The sequence below is a fragment of the Myotis daubentonii genome, chromosome 19, assembly GCF_963259705.1.
Source record: "Myotis daubentonii chromosome 19, mMyoDau2.1, whole genome shotgun sequence".
Taxonomy (NCBI): Eukaryota; Metazoa; Chordata; class Mammalia; order Chiroptera; family Vespertilionidae; genus Myotis; species Myotis daubentonii.
In genome coordinates this window covers 12,125,912-12,145,721 of record NC_081858.1, presented here as the reverse complement: position 1 = coordinate 12,145,721, position 19,810 = coordinate 12,125,912, and the positions used below count along the sequence as shown (strand labels likewise).

Here is a 19,810-nt window from a genome sequence, read left to right as displayed (position 1 = left end):
GTCACAGCCAATCACTTTTTAAAAAAATACATTTTTCCCCCTAGCCAGTTTGGCTCAGTGGATACAGCAGTTCTCAACCTGTGGGTCACGACCCCTTTGGGGGTCGAACGACCCTTTCACAGGGGTCACCTAAGACCATCGGAAAACACATATATAATTACATATTGTTTTTGTGATTAATCACTATGCTTTAATTATGTTCAATTTGTAACAATGAAAATACATCCTGCATATCAGATATTTATATTACAATTCATAATAGTAGCAAAATTACAGTGATGAAGTAGCAACGAAAATAATTTTATGGCTGGGGGTCACCACAAAATGAGAAATTGTATTAAAGTGTCGCGGCATTAGGAAGGTTGAGAACCACTGGGATAGAGTGTCAACCTGCAGACTGAAGGGTCCCGGGTTTGATTCTGGACAAGGGTATGTACCTTGGTTGCTGGCTCCATCCCCAGTAGGGAATGTGCAGGAGGCAGCTAATAGATGTTTCTCTCTCATCCATGTTTCTAACTCTCTACCCCTCGCCCTTCATCTCATTTTACAGGAAGGGAGAGGGAGAGATAGAAACATCAATGATGAGAAAATCATTGATTGGCTGCCTCCTGCATACCCCTCACTGGGGATCGACCCTGCAACTAGGCTATGTGCCTTAACCGGGAATTGAACTATGACCTCCTGGTTCATAGGTTGATGCTCAATCACTGAGCCATGATGGCTGGGTGTGCCAATCACTTTTTGTTGTGTGCCTACTGAGTGCCTAGTATCATGGTGGAGACAAAAGGAATGTTCACAGTTTTCCAAGAGTTTAAGATTGTACAGGCAGGTGACTGGAGGGTTCAGACAGCTGGATGCAGTGTCCATGCTGTGCCTAGGACAGACATTAGATGCGATTGCCTATGGGAGAGGCTGAGGCTGGAGTCCAGGCTCAGGCAGACAAATCAATTCCAGAGACCAGGAGCAGAAGACTAAGACCCATATGCCCTTTGGATGTTGGTGATTCTCAGGCGCACCAGTCCCTGTCCTGTCCCCACAACCAGCTCCACCGCCCCTTCTCTTCCCACCCTAGGTCTCCAGCCCTCCAGGCCATCAAGCATGACCAAGTGATAAGCTCTGGCCCCACCCTGGGGAAGTCACACGCACAAGCAAATAGCTGCTTCCCCTTCTCCTCATGCTGCATCAGCTGCTTGAGGGGCCCCCCAGATAGGGGGCTCTGGGGTGATGACAGCTGGTCCCTTGCCCCCACATGGCCCCGGGTCTCAGTTTCTGTCCAGCAGATCACATGAACTCCGCAGGCCACCTGGAACCCAGGGGAGGAGAGCCTGAGTTTTGGAGCTACAAAGGTATATTGTACCGCCTCCCTCAGGCAGGCTACCTGGTTGCACTTCAAGAGGACCTCTTAGAACATTTGCATGTTCTTCAAAGAAGAGCACTTTTAGGTTTAGCTGATCAAGCTGAAAATAGACATATTTTGGAGTTTGAGGAATTCATTCACTCAACAAACGTTTGTTGAGTATATTTTATGAGCCCAGCCCTAGGGGCTGAGGATAGACAGTGAACAAGACCAAGGCCAGTCTTCTCAGGGACCTTTACTCCCCCCCCCCACACACCCCATTATTGATTGATTGATTGAGCTGAGACCGACCGAGAGAAATTTGTTGTTCCATTTATGTATGCATTCACTTGTTGATTCCAGTGTGTGCCCTGAAAGGGGATGGAACCCACACCCTTGGTGTAAGCGGACGATACTCTAACCCAGCGGTTGCCAACCAGTGAGTGGTCCACGGACCACTCTAACCTACTGCGCGACCCGGCCAGGGCAGGGACTTTTCCTTTTAGTTTAATAGACAGACGTTAGACTATTAACACATGAGCGTTTTATTATCATTGTGAGAAATAGTCTAAATGAGAAAGGGTTTTGTGCTTGGGTAAACTGGGCAACTGGCTGGCTGTTGAATTTCTAAGGGTCGCGTCAGAGATCTCTCCCTTCCGACTGGGGATAAGAGCCAAATCTCCGTCTCTTTTCGGAACACCCTCACCTCACCAGGGCGAAAGGCCTCCTTCTCTGCCATGAATAGGTGCTGAGGGGCCAAGAGGAGGGTTTCCTATCAATGCTGCTCTGTGTATGAGTCTAGGAGGCACTCAGTAAATAACTGGTGAATTAATGTTATTTCAAGGCGGGATAAAAAGCCACTGACTCCATTAGCAGGGGGTGAATGGCTTGCGGGGAAAGAAGAAATCTCAGCACTGTGATTCCCAGATTTCTGGAAGATTGAGAAATTTGGGGGCCAGGGGAAGCACAATAGCGATGCTGGACTTCCATTAGACACATCCTTTTAGAGTAGATGCTGGCACCGTGCAAGGTAGGAGATGCATCAATGCATGAGGCAGGTGGGGGCAGGAGCGGGGGGGGGGTCCCTGCCCTCCCCCAGCTCACAGTCTGGTGAGAGCGAAGGCAGCAATGAGATAACGTGATAAGCATTATGAGGGGGCAGGAAAGAGAAGACAGCTCAGTTGATTGTAGGAAGATGAGAGTTTTGGAGAGGAAGAGGGCAGGCAGGAGAAAGTGCTCAGGGTGGAGGAATCAGCATATGCAAAAGCCTGGCGGAGAGAAAACAACTTCATTCAAAGAACTTACAGTAGCTCTGGGAGTTCAGACTGATTGGGGTGAGAAAGGATGTTGGAGAGAAAAGCAGGGCTGTTCCACGCCTTCAGCCTTCCCCTTGGGGGAAAACTAAATCCCCCCAATCCACAGCTAGTGAGGGTTATGAAGTCCAGGAGGTGGACTTCATTTTAACGAAGACCCATCCTTTCCTGACCGCCACCTTATAGAACACTGGCTCATTCCATCCTCATGCAGCTCTTACACGGTTGATAATTTGACTTCCATTTTACAGAGGCCACAACTGAGACTGTTCGGGTGCCTGGTCTAAGATCACATCGCTCGCGATGTTTGGGAGTTTAAATGTTGTTTTATGCAAATGCTCCTGTTGTAGCAGTTCCTTTTACATGAGGTAATGCATGTAAAAGCCTTTTTGTAATAGAGCCATGTAAACACGAGGCATTATTAGTTTTCGGTCTACAGCATTCGGGGAGCCCAGGAAGGGGTAGTAATGAAAGCCAAAAGGCCAAGGGCCTCTCTTAAAATTCCCCCGAGTCTATTCTAGTTCCCTCTTTGGGGCACCTCCAGATATTATCTTCTGCCAAGTAGAAAGTTTCTCAGAAGTTGCAAGACGTGGGAGATTAAAAACAAAAACAAAAAATCAGCACCAACAACTACAAAAACTCCCGCAGCAGCCTGAACACAAAGAGTCTGAATTTTGAACAAAGGGCAGGGTGAGACCCAAAAGTAAATGCTGACACATCCTCTCTCCAGCTGTGAACTGGGGGTCTGAGGGCTGCGGCAAAGGTCATCTGTCTCCACATCTTCGGGCAGGAAATGCAATTCAATCCTCTCAGTGACTGATGGCTCTGCAAGATTAATGGAATCGTCCCCAACCCTGGACTCTGTTCTGACAGCACAAAAAGTGAATCAACCCCCCCCCCACCCCCGCTTTCCTCTTAACTAAGCGAGGTTCACTGATTTCTTATTTTAAAAGTTCAAAACTTTTCTCCCAGAAATTTGTCCCCAGGTGTCCCTTTGCAGGGGGAAACTCTGCCTTTTCGGGTGAGATTCTGAAGGTCTGGGGATCTTTCTAGGCTTTTCCTCTGTCCCTACTTCATCTTTCAAAATAAACATTAATGTAAAGGGCATGACTGTCCCTGAGAGGGTTAACTGCCAGCCCTGCTGCCCGGCCCTTGGGGATTGGCAACCAATGACCACTTAGCACGATGAAGTAATTCTTGGGTTTTGATTTCCATTGGGTAGCACACTTGTCCATCAATCCAAAGATGCAAGTTTTGAAAGTATCTTTGAACTTTTATGACTAGCTTCCTGGCATTAACCCCTTAATAAACTCACCTGTTATTTCCAACGTTCCTTCCAATGCTCACACAGGAAGGGAGATTAGAAAAATGCAGAACTCTAGACATCAACTTAAGTCTTCTCCAAATGACCAAAGCTCTATGTAATGCTGCTCTTTCCTACTCTGATACTTCAATCTACAAGGTACTGAAGAATGAAAAGCCAGACAAGATCTTTGGGAATTCCAAACATTTTAATGGAAATAGTGTGGTATGTTGCTCCCCCAAATATTTTTTAATTGCAAAAGTAATACAAAATATGGCAAAACTCTAAGGTTTGGCAAGGTCTGGTACTAGATACACTCGTCCTTGCTATATTCTTTGTGATATTTATTTTCTATCTCTTTCTTTATGTTTGAAGTATTTGATAAATTTCAAAGGACACAATGGTAATTACAAATGCAAATCATATTTAAGTATAGTTTATATAACCCCTTCAAAAATTTCCTCTCTCTGTTTTTCTTTTGTGTGTGTTTATACATCGCCTATATGCAGTTTGTTTTAATATAAATGGGATCATAACATACACATTATTCTGAATTCTTTTTTTTTTTTTAACTCACCCAAGGATATGCTTTTATTGATTTTAGAGAGAGAGGAAGAATTATATTTGGGTGACCACCATATAGATTCAGAAAGAGAAAATTACTAGTACCTCTTGCTGTTCACGTTATCCCCAGAGTTGAGGCTTTTTCTGCATTTTGGGTTGATCTCTCCTTTGCTTTTATTTATGCTTTACCACTTACCTGTATATAGCTAAGCAATATTTATTTGGCTTAAATTTGCCTGATTTTGAACCCTAGAGCCTCAAAAGGGTGACTAAAATGTAATTCCTTTTTGAATATGCAATATATTTACATAGAACAAAATTCAAAAGGTACTATAGCATACAAAATGAAATGTCTATAAGGTTCAAAATCAGGAAACACTAATGCATACATGTGGCAAAAATTTCATGCTGTACCAAACAATAAGTTTTCTTCCCTTTTCTGTTCTTTTCCCCATTTAAAAATTTTTTAAATTTATTTTAGAGATGGAGGGAGAGAGAGAGAGAGAGAGAGAGAAATATTCAATGGCTGACTCCTGCACGCGCCCCTACCAGGTATCAAACAGAAACCTGGGTATATGCCCTGAGTGGGAATTGAACCTGTCACCTTTTGGTGTATGGGATGACACTCCAACCAACTGAGCCATACTGGCCAGGGCCTTTCCCGTGTGTGTGTGTGTGTGTGTGTGTGTGTGTGTGTGTGTGTGTGTTTTCCCTATTTCTTTCCAAAGAAAATTCTGTGCATATAAAATATATGTAGCTATAGATATACCCCCTTGCTTAACGAAAGTGGTCAGCACAATTAAGTATTAATATTCTACAGTCTATACCTTGGTTTGTTATAAGGCTATAAGACCATTCCATATCAGTATATATAGAACTGCGTTATTCCTTTTAATGATTTAATAACATGTCCTTGGGCATACACATGGTCCAGGAATTATTCAATCAGTTCCCCAACTTTTAGGTGTTTTCAATCTTTTTCTATTTCGAACAGGGCTACAGTGGATTGCATCTTTGTGTTTGAGTCTATCAGTAGGAAATATATCAGGAAGTGGTTATCCCAGTCTAAGGCTTCCCGCCCCATCACCACTTACCTGTCCTTGAGAAGTTTGTCAGATCCAGGCAGGTGGGACAGTCTTGTAACTGTCCTCCCCAGGTGCCTAAAGTGCCATGCTCTCCGCAGGCACTCAGAGTGAGTGGTTTAAGGGCTAACACTGCAAACATTCACATTGTACCAGATGGCTCTAGGAAACCTTTATAGATATCCTGGGCCCCTCCCCCCAACTCATCATTACATTTTCTTCATTCATTCCACAAATATTTCCAGAAGGTTGATAGGGGACCCAGTGCCAAATCAGACCAGGAGGTAGCCTTGTAGGTGAGTTGTGACAAATTCTGGAAAACACTCGAAATTTGCACTGTCCAATAAGGTAGACACTAGTTACATATAACTATTTATATTTAATTACAATGAGATAAAATTTAACATTGGGTTCCTTAATCCCACTACCAAAGATGTCCATTGTGCCCTGGGGACAGCCCTGCAGAGGCAGAGTGGTAAAGTGGGCTCTGAATTCCTACAAGCCCGGGGTTCAAGTTCTGTCTGCTACTTCGCAGCTGTAAAATTTGGGCAAGTAGCCTGACCTCTCTTTGAGCCTCAGCTATAAAAAGGGGGCACTGCAGACCCTCCTTCACAAAACTTTGATGAGGATTCAGCGAGATGGCAAAGGCGAGTGGCTTTGCTCAAAGGTATAGTGAGCTCTCAAAGATCAGGAGCTATTGGAATTATATATAAATATGATAACCGCTTCCATTTCTAGCAGTTTGAAAATCCTGAATTCTGAGGGTTCCATCCCATATCAGCCCTGCCTAACTAACTCCCTTGGGAAGCTGGTGGTCCACAGCCTGGAGTATGTGTATAATCGGAGCTGGTTCTTCTATACCCCCTGTCTTAAAGCACAGAGCTGCTCAATCAACCTTTGATGAATGAAGAAATGAATGAATGGGGCCAACACAGAATCTGACTGGGCTGTTTGTAAGAAGGAGCAGGAGGGTCCAGGAAATCATTATGATGATGTTTCAAATACAACTGGCCTGGTCGGGTTTTTTTTTTTTTTTTTCCTTCCTGCAAGAAAAAGTACCTCTCTTGGAGAATTACCTTAATCTTCCTTCTCTCACCTACTGCCCACTCCTCTGGGACAATTAGCCAACACCAGGAGCTCAAGGGTCTTGGTCCTTCCCCCTTTGGCCCAAAATTACCTCCTCCCCCACTTTGAGCAAATGCCTGGAATTCTTTCAACAGGAGGACAAAGCCTTTCATCTGCCAATTACTGATAAAGGGAAAATGCAAATATCGCTGGGGAAGGTGATCCATCAAGGGCTCAACATTTATTGAGTGACCACTTAGGACCATGCTGCAGGGTAGGCATTCTGGGGGGGGGGGGTCAGAGGGGGAACAAACCCCCGGCTGGCCCATTCATCTCTCTGGTCTTCAGTTTCCTCAGGGTTTGTAAAAGGAGGGAATTAAATTAGGTAACTACTCTACCGTTCCCACTCTGCCATGCCAGGAACTGCTCATCCGGGTAATATATGGACTTAACTGTTTTTACCCTAAGGTGCCTGTCATCGCATCTTTTCCTGACACCATTTTTTGGGGGGACCCCATGTGGCCACATGGGGAGAGAGGTCTTTAGGAGGAAAGAAGAATTAAGATCCAGCCTTCTGTTTCAGTTTTGCTTTTTCCCATGACCCCTCCAGTCCATGCACCTTCCTTTGAACATGTTTGTTTCATGATGTGGGAGCAGTAAAGATAGTATCTGAAAAAGCATGTGATGTCTGAGGCCCCGGTGTGAGCCCCAGCAACCCCACTTACAAGCTGTGTGATCTTGGGTGAAGTGGCTTTGCCTTTCTGAGTCGAAGTTTCCTCATTTGCAAAATGAGGAATAACAAGACTATTTCCCTTAAAGCAGTGGTTCTCAACCTTCTGGCCCTTTAAAAACAGTTCCTCATGTTGTGACCCAACCTTAAAATTATTTCCGTTGCTACTTCACTACTGTAATGTTGCTACTGTTATGAATCCTAATGTAAATATCTGATATGCAGGATGGTCTTAGGCGACCCCTGTGAAAGGGTCGTTGGACCGCCAAAGGGGTCGCAACCCACAGGTTGAGAACCCCTGCGGCTTAAAGGGTTCTTGTGAGACAGAAGGAAACAAAATGGTCCCTGGTTCTTGATGGAGGCGGAAGGCAAAACCCTTCCTACTTCCCACTGAGCCAAAGTGAAACAAATTTTTGACGTTTGCCAGCTAGTGGACTTGGATTAAAACAACTTCTAAGTAGTCTTTGGCGGAGGTGGGGAGAGAATACAAAAAGATAGGGCAGGAAACTTTAAGGTGAGTGAGGGGGAAGCTGTCTCTTAGGGTGACCAATAGGAGCTGATGGTTCACATCCAGTCTCCGATGAGAGAAGCCACTTCCTCTCCACATGTCTGTCTGATTGCTCTGTTGACATGGGGATGACAGGAGGGCAGAGCAACCTCCAGAATCATAGCTTCCCTGAGCTTCAGTTTCTCTTTCTGCAAAATGACTTGCTCTAGCTCTCACACAAGGTTAATGGCAGAAAAGATACAATATTAAAAGAATGGCAAGTATCTTTACCACGCCTGCTATACGCATCTATAAAGTCCCTTTACTTCTTTCCCAGCCCCATGTCATCTAATTGTGATATTTACTCCCAAGGTCAGGCCTACGTGGCCTAGAGGACTGTTTAGGGCCAGCTTTTCTCACAACCGAAGTTGACCCGACTGTTCATTTAGGATTTCAGTTTTGGGGGTGGTCACAGCGATCCGGGTATGTGGACAGGGAAGCATACCCAGGGCTAATGGCACTCCATATATGTATAGGGGGTGCCCACACCTCCGCCAAGAAGCCTTATAGGATTAATCAAGGGGCCCGGGGCTCCCTGTGCCACAGCCCAGAGAGCCTTGCATCTTTCCGCAGACTTTTCTCTTATAAATGGCCAATAAAGGCTTACCCTCCGCCTGTTTGCCAGCTGTGTTAGGAGGCGCCAGATCCAATTCTCTTGGTATTTCACTCCTGAGCCTCTATTTCCTCCTGTTGGCGAGCGCAGGGACCTTTAAAAAATGTTCAACTTCTGTTCCAGGGCTCGTCGCTTAGCAAAGCAAAGGACTCCACCAGCGCGGGCAGAATGAATGAATGAAAGGCAACATCTTCCGGTCAGCTCGGATCTGAAAAGGCGCTGGTCTGGCTGTATTTCCTGCATGTTTGTGTGTGTGACTGTGTGTGTATGTCCATATCTTTTGAGTCCGGGAGTTTAAAAGTTATGCAGTTCGCACAGGTATGGAGCCGTGCTAATTTCTTCCTGAGCCCCCAAATGCTTCCTCCTGATGGTAGGTCCGCACATGGGGGGTCTGGGAGGATCGTCCCCACCCAAAAAGAAAAGACTTGCAGCAGCAAAAAAAAATATTAAAAATGCTTTGAATTTCGCTCGGCCCCGTAGGTAATAGGATGGGGTGGCCGAAGGAAGAGGAAGAAGGGTAGCCCGTGGGCAAGGGGGGCAGGAGTTGAGCTGGGGGTCGTCTTTTGGGGTGCCAAGCCCCAGGGGCTTTCACGCCGGCTTGCTCTGCTTGCATTTCCGTGCCTCCCACTGAGGCCAGCCGTGCAAATCTGCACCTCTTCCCCCACCCCCTCCTCCCCCTCTCTCCCTGCCCCGCCATCTCCGGGATGCGCCCTCCGCCTGCAACTCAGCCTCCAAAAGTCAGCTCTGCACACAACTCCCCGGCGGCGGCGGCGCCTGCGTGCAGAGGCACACTCGTGACCCAACAACAAAACAGCGATGCCAGGGCGCTAACGGCGCCCGGTGCCTCCCGGGCGCCCTTCCCGCCCCAAACCTCTTCGGGCCGCCGCCCCCGCCCCCCCGGGTCCCAGGCCGAGTGCCGCCCCCCCCTTCCCCAACCCCTAGCCCGGCCGCGGGCTCAGAGCGCGATCGGCAACAATGTTTACGTTCCGGGGATTATGACGTCGACGCCTCCCCCCCCTACAACTGCTGAAAATGGTTTCCTAGGACTTTGCAAACGGATCTGCTTAAGTGTTGGTGCAAAACTTTGTAGATCTCGGCTCTGGCTTGCTTTATTTATTTTTTGATTTGTTTTCTTTGGTCTTCTCTCCTTACCCCCTCCGCCAAAATGCAGGGGGCAGGAGTGTTGACAATTAATTGGTGAACTCTCCTAAAAAAATGGAGGCAGAGAAAGACTCTGGAAGAAGATTGGTGTGTAGCTCCCCCCCCCCCCCAATCTGTATCTGGTATACGATAGATCTATTTTTTGTTGTTGTTGTTTCTTGCTGTCTTTTCTTTCCTTTTCTGTTTTTTTGCAAGAGGACCGGAAAAAATATAATAAATTGCATGCAAAAGGAAGCCAGCAGCTTACTCCTCCAGCTCCTTGTGAGGCTCAGAGTCTCAGACACTTAAGTGGCGAGGTGGTAGCGGGGAAAGGCGTGGAAGGGGGCTGAGCGGGCTTGGGGGTTCGCCTGGAATCTGGGGGGCTGCGGGGTCGGGCGCCGGGCGGTGGAGGGAGGAGGCAGAGGATGCGGGGAGTGGCGGGGGAGTCTCCTTAGGAAGTGAGTGTGCGCGCGCGCTTGTGGGGAGATGAGGCAGCTGCTGGTGCGTTTTGGGGTCTCGGATGGGAGCTTTGTGGCGGGCGGTCTGCCTCTCCCCCACTTAAGCCCAGAACCCCCCCTCCCACCTCTTCTTCTTGCACCGGAGGGCGGTCGGCGGGGGCAGCTGGGGTCTCAGTCCTTTCATTTCAGCTTTCCAGCCTTCCCGGTAGGTCGGGGGCGGCTCCAGTCTTAGAAATGCCGCCGGCCCCGGTTCCGGCTTCCCGGCTCTGCCGCCGCGGCCGCCGGGTTGCTGTGAGCGCCGAGCCGGGCGCCGCCGCGGCTCCACCCGGGGCCTACCCATGCCCCGCCAGCCCGTGCGCGGAGCCCCCCTCGCGGGTTACATAACCAGGCTCCCGGCCGAGTGGGCAAAACTCAAACCTCTCGGGGGTGGGGGGCAAGGGAGAGCCCCCAGATGTCCCTTCCATGGCCTCCAAAGACGCAGGAGGGGAATGCCCTGTACAGGGCGCAGGCGGACACTGGGGGTGCGGCCCCTCTCAGGATCCCGATTTTCAGCATCTTTGGCATTTGCGCAAAGTTGCTCGGGTGGCAGTGGTGGGGTGCAGGGGGCGCGCGGCTTCTGCACCTGTTCGAGCTGGCCTCTTGGTGAGAGACGACCCCCCAGGACCCCCAGTAACGTCCCGGGCTCTCTGGCTTGGGTCCCCGCAGCGCCCGATTGACCGCCAGAGATACGACGAGAACGAAGACGTGTCGGACGTGGAGGAGATCGTTAGTGTCCGCGGCTTCAGCCTGGAGGAGAAGCTGCGCAGCCAGCTGTACCAGGGGGACTTCGTGCACGCCATGGAGGGCAAAGGTGAGGCGCCCCCTCCTTCAGTGCCCTCCGCGCTGCGGGCCGAGCGCACGTGGGGAGGGAGTTGCCGGTGGCTGGGTTCGTATTTCGCGCCCGCGTCCCCCATTCCAGGGGATCCGGTGACGAAACGAGGCCGAGCACTGGGGGGGTGGGGTGGGGTGGGGTGGCCAGGGAGGAGGGCAGACTAGAACCGGGGCCGGGCGTGGGCCTAGGCCCGGCCCGCGCCCACCATCAGCCCCAGGGTGGGCAGAGGCAGGGGTCCGGCCGACAGAGGGACCTGGGGACGAGCGAAAGGACGGAGGGGCGGACGGAGGGAAGGCGGGTGCGCCGCGGTCTACCCCTCCCGGAGCCGGCCCAGCTACTTGCGCGCTGCCCGGCTGGAGTCTGACTGGGGCAAGGGCCCCCCCAAGCCTGAAGCCTCCCAAACTCTGGCTGTTTCGGGCCCTGCCAGTGAGGAGCTGGCGCTGGGGGCGCTCAGGGATCATGGAATGACGGGGCCTCCTCAGGCCTGGGGTCTATGGAACCCCATCACCTGGGGGGGGGGCTGTGCCAGATTGGAGCGGGGTTCCGGCGGACTCCCAAGTTGTTGGGCGGAGCCCCCCCTAAGCCTGAGGCCTCTAGCCCCGCAGCCCTGACAGTTTGAAGCGGGGACTGGGGGTGAGGGAGTGACAACCCTCTGGCTTAAGGCTGAGTTCCCTGTTCCCTGGCACTTTAAACTGGAGACTTGGGGCACCCCTCTAGAATTCTGGGTGTCTTCTGGGGCCCGAGACCTTGAGAACTCTGTCCCTCTTGAGGGCCCTGCCAGTTTAAAGCAGGAGTTGGGGAAGCCTCTAGGATTTTGGGGTGCCACCCCCTGCCTGGTACCAGGAAGGTGACTGGGGATGTGCTCTGGGCCTTGGGGTGATGCTCTGGTTCGGGCCCGAGGCCTCCAGAGGCCCCGTGGGGTTGGCATTGTGAAGGCGCCCTTGCCTACCTAGGCATCTACCTCCCTTTGCCCTCCTGGGGTTTGTAAGGTTATCCTCCCCCTTCAGAGACTGGAGTTTCCTTTCTGTTACTCCGTTTCCATTTTGTTTGTCCCCCATCCCCCTTGGAAAGCCGTTCCATCCATCCCTCAGTGAGCTGATAGCTGCGAAGCCCTCCCGGCCCCCAGGTTCCGCTTGAGTGGCTTGCCTGTGGGGTTAGCCTGGAGAGAGACTGTCCAGGCTTTGCATTTTGAAGTTTCTCTTTTGTGCCCACTGTTTCCTGGGGCGCCGGGCTTCCGTAGTAAGGGGAGTTGCAGGGGGGAGTTGGGGGTGGGGGGGGGTGGGAAGAAATTTCTGCAGCCTGCCTGGTTTTTCTGGGCAGTTTTGCAATCCAGGGGCCATTCTCAACTTCATTTAAATTTCCTTAGCACAAATGGGATTTTAATTCCTCTCCTTTCTCCCCCCCTGGTACTGAGGAGTTGGCGGATCCTATGAGGAAACAATATGCAAACTCTTCCTAGCCATTTGTGAGGAATTCTCTGCCCGGGATCTCCGGCCTGTTTGAGGAAGCTGAAGCTGACCTAGGGGTGGGCTATGGGGGTGTGTGTTCCCAAGGCAGGCAGGGGTTCAAGCAAGGGAGATTCCTTAAATCTGCTGTCCAGGCTCCTTTCAAAGGAGAGGGCCCTAGGGTTTTGGTAGTTCATTCAGATCTGGCCCCCGAAACTGGGGGGGTGGGGGGGGGAAGGGGGGGAGGAGCTGCGAAACAGAAAGAGCCCTGAGCCCGGATTCAAAATAGAAGCTTCTTAAACTTCTCTGCCTTTAAATCCTTAGGAATCCTCATTCACTCTGAGCCCCTGGGGATCTGAGCTGCTAAGGTCAGGGCTTTCCCCAGCTCGGGTTTTGTTCTCTCCCTCTCGGAGCTGAGCTGCCTTGGCCTCCTCCCCCTCCGAGTGGCCCCGGGGAACTGTTCGCTGGGGCAGGAGCTCCTGTGACCCCAGAGCTCTTCTGTCTCCCTTCTGATGCGCCAGGGAGGCCCTGTGCCCCTGGGGGTTGCTTCCTTTCCCTGAGGATTTGGGGATGTGAGCGTTTATCTCAGCCTCCCTCACCTGCAGAGTTAGGGTGCGGATTTGGGGGTCTGCACTAGACAAACCCCAGATGGAAAACTAGGCTGTGAATTTTCTAGGGGCCTCTCCGTGTCCCCCTCGCACAGCCTCCGCCTGGGGAGCATCCCTCTCGGTTATCCAGTTGCAGCAAGTATTGTGATGCCTCCCCAGAATTTCACTGTTAAGGCAACAAAGCGGTGCCCAGTTCCCCAGTTATTTTGGCACCAAATACACAGTTTCCAGGGAAACCGACCCCCCCCCCTCCCCTTCACTATACAGGATATTACAATAAGATCTTCCCCGATGCTCAGCTACAATGAGAATCCTCCTCCCAGCCTCCTCTCTGGGCCTTCAGATCCTCCCAGGTGGCATCCTTCAATTTTGCCGTCCCTTTACTTTCTGAGCTCAGCTGGGGATGAGTTTCTCTGTCCCTCTGTCTCAGCAGTAGCCGGGGCTCCTGTGTGGGGCTCTTCCCTGAGTCTCCCTCCCCAACCCTCGCCATCCTTGAGCTATTCATTGACAAGTTCCGACCCGTGGGGCATGCCGGGAATGACTGAGTGGGCAGAGGAGCTGGTCATTGGCATGGCTTCTCCGAGACTTCGCTTCATCCATTCCCCTGTCATTTTCCAGGGAGCTTTTGCTCTGGAGCTGGTGCCTGCCTCTAGTGTAACCCCTGCCCCTTCCTCCACCATTTTTCTTCTCCTAACCAACTGACTGTGGTTCCTTTGCTCCTTCATGACTTCACCAGCTTGTTTTAATTCCAATATCCAAACAGATTTCAACTATGAGTACGTGCAGAGAGAAGCTCTCAGGGTTCCCTTGATATTTCGAGAAAAGGATGGACTGGGAATTAAGTAAGTTGCTGAAACTAATTGCTCCCCCTCCTCACCCCGGTCTCCCTCCCTAACACAGTTTATACCTTGGGATGGATTTCTCATAGCATTTGCTCCATCCGTCTTTCATCACGAGGAAGGCTCTTTCTTCAGTATCTGGGGGATATAGTATCTCCTTGTTAAGACCTGGCAAAGGGGAAAAACTCTAAAGATTGGTCTTTTTCAGAGAAGTTGGGGAAAGGATTTAGGGTGCTCAAACAGTGTTGACCTTTCCCCCTAATCTACCCCAGTTAACACACAGTGACTTCCTTAAAGAGAGTGTGCCTCCTGCCCCAAATTAGGAACCGGAGGCAGAGCCTGGACTGGGAAGGGCTTGGCCAGCCTCTAAGCCCCAGACAGGGCACCCAGGTACATATATCTTTTTAAAAAATATATGTTTTTATTGATTATTAGAGAGAGGAAGTAAGAGGGATAGAAACATCAATGACAGAGAAACATTGGTCAGCTGCCCCCTGCACAACCCCCACTGGGGAGCGAGCCCACAAACCAGGCATGTGCCCTGACTGGGAATCGAACCGGTGACCTCTTGGTCCATGGTTTGACGTTCAACCGCTGAGCCACACCAGCAGGGCACTGGGTACGTATTTCTACTCAGACTCCCGTTGTGTGGGAATTGGTCTGTTTCTGTGGAGGATGGGTTCCTAGGACACTAGGCCCCTGTCTCCCTTTCTGAGCCTGCCCAGCACCTGCCTCCTCACTGGGACTTGTTTGGTTTACTTTCTCTTGGAGACCTGTCAGGGCTCCAGGTCGGGAGACATCTGGGAGACAGCCTGGAAGAACAGGTTTCTGCCCCTTGGGCAGGGGTGGGGAGGAGGCTGAGGGTGTCATCTTAGCCTGCTGCCCTCTCCAGCATCGACGGCTGCCAGACTTGCTCAAGCCTCTCATTCCTATGGATTGAAATGAAACCTGCAGCGTCATTGTTAATTAATAGTGAATGTCATCATAATCATTATCGCCCCCTTGCCATATCCCTGGAGTCGGTATGGTGAGTGTGCCTCCCTGCCCCCTCCCACCCTCTATAAAACTCATTATGCAGAATGTTTTTTAGAGGGAGACACACAGAGAGGGGTACCCACACTAAAAGAAACAGGGGTTTGAATGCCCAGCTCTGGCTCTTACCGTTGACACTACCCTTCAGACTTCCCTGAAAAAGTGGGCGGACAGTGGATGTTCCCTTTTTTCTGTAGCGGTGTGAGTTCAGGAGTCAGGGAGCGTGTGCGGGTTTGGTGTGCCCATTGGTATGAGGAAGGGGCTCAGTAGTGACCCTCCCTTGACCAGCTGGTCAATCACCCTCCCTCTGGGTTGTCTCAGTTTGGGTTCCAAAAATGAGAGCAAGGACCCAGCCCAGCCAGTGTGGCTCAGTGATTGAGCATCAACCTATGAAATCAGGAAGTCACGGTTTGATTCCCAGTCAGGCAGCGTGGGGTGTGCAGGAGGCAGCCGATCCTTGATTCTCTCTCATCATTGATGTTTCCATCTCTCTCCCTTCCTCTCTGAAATCAGTAAAGATATATATATATTTTTTAAATGAGAGCAAGCCCTAGCCGGTTTGGCTTAGTGGATAGAGCCTTGGCCTGTGGACTGAAGGGTCCCGGGTTCGATTCCCATCAAGGGCACATGCCCGGGTTGTGGGCTCAATCCCCATCAGGGGACGTGCAGGAGGCAGCTGGTCAATGATTCTCTCATTGATGTTTCTATTTCTCTCTCCCTATCCGTTCCTCTCTGAAATCAATTAAAAATATTTTTTAAAAATGAGAGCAAGTTCCCCTTGCCCCCAGAGTTGGGTTGCACTCTCTGGTTTCTGGCTTCTCATCAATGTCTGCTCCTCATTTTCTAGGATGCCTGACCCTGACTTCACAGTCCGAGATGTCAAACTCCTAGTGGGTAAGTTGCTTGCTGTGTGTGGCTCAGAGATGCTGAAGTAGGGAGGGGGAGAAGGGGAAGGAGGCCTGACCACCTGCCTGCTTAGGTTTTAACTGCCTCTGACAACAAAGTCCCCGGCGGGAGGAGGCAGGAGCAGGTGTGAGCTGCAACCGCGTCATTGTGGGGAACAGGTCAGATTGCAAAGTCCTAAGAAGCTGGATCCGAGGGTGTTTGCCAGTGCGAAGTTTGACGAGGCTGATTTGGGCCCTGGCCTCCAGCCTGGGTGTCAGCGACTCAGTCTTCAATCTCTCCTTTGAGTTTGCTTATGAGTTGCAGGGTAACTTTCGGCGTGCTTTATGACCCCTGGAAGACTTTCGGACTTTCCGGGGGAGGGATTGTTCATTCTTTCCTGCTTCCTCAGGGCTCCAGGCAGGTCTGGGGCGGGCTGATTGCCCAGCAAATGCCGATTAAGGCCCTGAGCACCTGCAGAGTAGCTGCTCACTGAGAGCTCCCGACTCCCGGTGGACCAGGTAGCAGGCGGCATTTCAGATTTCACAGGAAGTCGTTCCGTCAGTCCATCCTTTCCAGACGTGTTTCTCAAGTAGCTCCAGAATGGCAGGCGAGTTCAGAGCTGTGACCATGACAGACAAGATCCCTGCCCTCATGGTTGGAGTGATGGGCAATAAAGAAGTCAACAGTTTTGTGTGTTTTTAAAAATAACTTTTATAGACATTTTTCAGAAGTCAACTGTTTTTAAAAATATGTATCATTTGAAGGGTGACAAAGGCTAAGGAGAAGTAAATCAGAGTAATGAGATGAAGCATGGTGGTGCTTCTTTAATTTTTTTAAAATTTATTAGTTGGAGAGAGAGAGAGAGAGAGAGAGAGAGAGAGAGAGAGAGAGAGAAACATTGATTTGTTGTGCCGTTTATTTTGCACACATTCATTGATTGTTTCTTGTATGTGCCCTGACAAGGGATATTGGGACGATGCTCTAACCAACTGAGCTACCTGGCCAGGGCCTATATGATGGTATTGTAGATGGGGTATTCAGAGAGGGCCTGGGTAGTGGTGGTGTGAGGACATTTGGACTGATGAGAAGCCAGCTGTGGGAAAGACCTTTCCAGACTGTGGGATGAGCAAAGGCAAAGGTCAGGAAGTGTGGGTGAACAGAAAGAGCGAGGGGGAAAGTAGCATGAGAAGGGAGAGATCACAGGGTCAGGTTCATCTAGGGTTACACATTTTTCCAAATATTGAGATAAAATTCCCATACCATAAAATTTGGGGTGTACAACCCAGTGGCTCGCAGTATATTCACAATGTTGTGCAACCATCACCACAATCTTATTCCAGAACATTTCTGTCACCCCCAAAATAAACCCTGTACCTCCCAATTCCTCTCTGCCTCTATGGGTTTATCTATTCGGATATTTCGTATGAGTGGAATCATATAATATGTGCTCCTTTATGTCTGGCTTCTTTCTCTGAGCATCATGTTGTCACGGTATATCCACATTGTAGCAGGTGTCAGTACCACATTCCTTTTCATGACTGAATAATATTCCATTGTATGGACAGACCACATTTTGTTTATCCATTCTTCAGTTGGTGGGCATTTTGGTTGTTTCTAGTTTGTAGCTATTATGAATAATGCTGCCATGAATATTCACGTACAAGTCTTGTGTGGGCAAACGGTTTTATTTCTCTTGAGTATTTAGCTAAGAATGGAATTGCTGGGTCATTCAGTGACTATATTTAACCTTCTGAGAAACTGCCAGACTGTTTTTCAAAGCAGCTGCACCATTTTACATTCCTATTAGCAAAGTATGAGGGTTCCAATTTCTCCACATCTTCGCCAACACTTGTCATTGTCTGTCTTTTTGATGAGAGCCATCTTAGTGGGTGTGAAGTGGTGTGATCGGATTGAAGTTTTGTAAGAGCCCACTCTGGTGGCTGCGTGGAGGATGAAGACAGCTGACGGGTGGGTGTGTCAGATAATCCAGCGTGAATAATTGATCCCAAAGTGTGTCATCTGATACTCAGAAGGGAGGCCGGATCTGCTGGAAGGAGATGGCACTGATGACAGAAGGATCTCGGCTAATTGTCAAGGGCTTGCTCAAAGGATAGATTTTTCTTATAGGGGGGATTAATGGTGATGGGAAAAAATAAACAACAACAAAACGATGTTTTTAAAAGCAGGGATTCCAGAAGTGCTGAAGGAAGTGAAAATCAGAGCTGAAGGGAGCAAACTTCCCAACGGTGGGCAGATGGGATGATGGATCCTATAAATCAAGTCTTGGCCCAGGCAACCCGCTCTGGTGCCTCAACCCAGCCCCAGCCTTTGCTGTTAAACAGCCCTGGTTTGAGGTCCCACTTTGTTAGTTGATGGGTGATTTGGGGAAAGCTACTTAACCTCCCTAAGCCTCAATTTCCTCATCTGCAAAGTGGAGCTAATTGGCTAATCGCAGAATCTGCCTCAAGGAAGGACCCTCTACAAGAATGAATGCGTACTCAGAATTATGCTGGATGATGAGTGCTCAATAAATGGTCCCCGTTATTCTGTATTATAAATGCAGGACATTGGGCTGATGAGATGCTCTTTATGATCAAGGATTAAAGCCAGATTCTCAAATCTGGGGTTCAGGCAACATCACTGTCTTACTGACATCGCTTTTGGCCCTTCTGAGGAATTTTCAAGTCCTTGGCGGTTTCATTATGGTCTGGTGTGTCCAGGCTGCCTCTTCTCTCCCTGAGCCTCATTCTTGGCACTGTGGAAGCAAATCAATGGTTCCTCTGCCCTTGCCAGCTCTTGGAAAGTGTAGGATAGCAAAGAAGGCAGGAGTAGTAATACCTGCACAGCCTCTCCTGGCATTTCTGTGATGATCAAATGATCGGTGACTATCAAAGTGCTTTGTAAAGCTGTAGTGAGCTCTGCCGCCGTGAGGGAGGCCTGTAATTGTGGGTAGCGTGGGGTGTTATTATGCCCATCGTGGTGCACACAGACATCTAGAGAGCGGCAACGGGGCACCTTTGTCATAGCAACCGAAGTGATAAGTGTAACTCCAGCTGGCCTAACCAAAACAGAATGAGTTCAAGGGGTGCCTTGATCTGGGTGCTCCAAGAAGATCTCAAGAAGTTGACGCATATTTTTCCTTCCTGCCTCCTCTTTCTTTCTGCTTCATTCTTTGGCAAGCTTTTCCCCATGTGGTGGCAGAGTTGGGGAGCCAGCAGCTCCAGGCTTCCGTCCTGCCAGCTCAGGGTCCTCCTCCCCAACCCCTTAGTAATTCCATCAGATGTCTCTGCATGGGCTCTGGTGGGCTTAGCACACCCCACCCAGCAGAACCACGTGCACTGAGCATAGAAAGGAGGAGCTCTCCAGGGTCGCTGGGCAATAGGAACGTGCCCCTACCACACATGGGAGTTCTACTTTGGAGGGTGGTGTACAGGGGAGGCTGGCCCATCCCCTCCAGATAGTGCGGGATCTCAGTCACTGTCTTCCAGCCTCCTGCCCCCTCCCCAGGTCACTGAGGATTGAGATGGCCTACAGCAATGGGGTCTTGCATATTATCTCTTTCTGACTGGGACCCATGACCTCCTGGTTTATAGATCAATGCTCAACCACTGAGCCACATCAACCGGGTGGATATTATCTCTTTATTGTATTTCTCTCTACTGAGGATGCCCAAGCCAACTGATGTCTTCTTTGGCCCTTTTTCTTTAAAAAATTTCAGGATAAATCACCTCATTCAATATTCGTTTATTCTTTTAATTATAGAAATAATCACCTATCTTTTATTAGTTGTTTACCATATGGCCGCATTTTGTTCTCACCAATAATCATATAAATTAAGTGCTATTGTTCACTGTTGCAGATGGGGGATCGGAGGCTCAGAGGGAACAAGCCACACAGATGGGGTCAGTGAAGCCAGGCCCTGACCCCAGCTCTAGGTGTTTCCAAAGCCCATGCTTTTGCTTTTATGTTTACAAAGTGC

At 49.8% G+C, this 19,810-nt stretch overlaps 1 protein-coding gene across 8 annotated transcripts in view; it reads left to right on the top strand.

Annotated features, from left to right (window-relative positions):
- The first annotated feature begins 9,462 nt into the window (after positions 1–9,462).
- KDM2B (lysine demethylase 2B) overlaps positions 9,463–19,810 on the top strand; it is an 89,708-nt gene continuing 79,360 nt past the window's right edge. For 2 of the 8 annotated variants that reach the window (XM_059676407.1, XM_059676405.1), the window contains exons 1-4: positions 9,463–9,801; positions 10,857–11,001; positions 13,839–13,917; positions 15,794–15,840. In XM_059676407.1, coding sequence (XP_059532390.1) covers positions 9,769–9,801; positions 10,857–11,001; positions 13,839–13,917; positions 15,794–15,840 — 304 coding nt within the window. In that variant the 5' untranslated portion in view covers positions 9,463–9,768. Of the gene's footprint in view, positions 9,802–10,133; positions 10,195–10,856; positions 11,002–13,838; positions 13,918–15,793; positions 15,841–19,810 lie in introns of those variants that run through there. The other 6 variants (XM_059676402.1, XM_059676401.1, XM_059676412.1 and 3 more) reach the window with 4 other exon arrangements.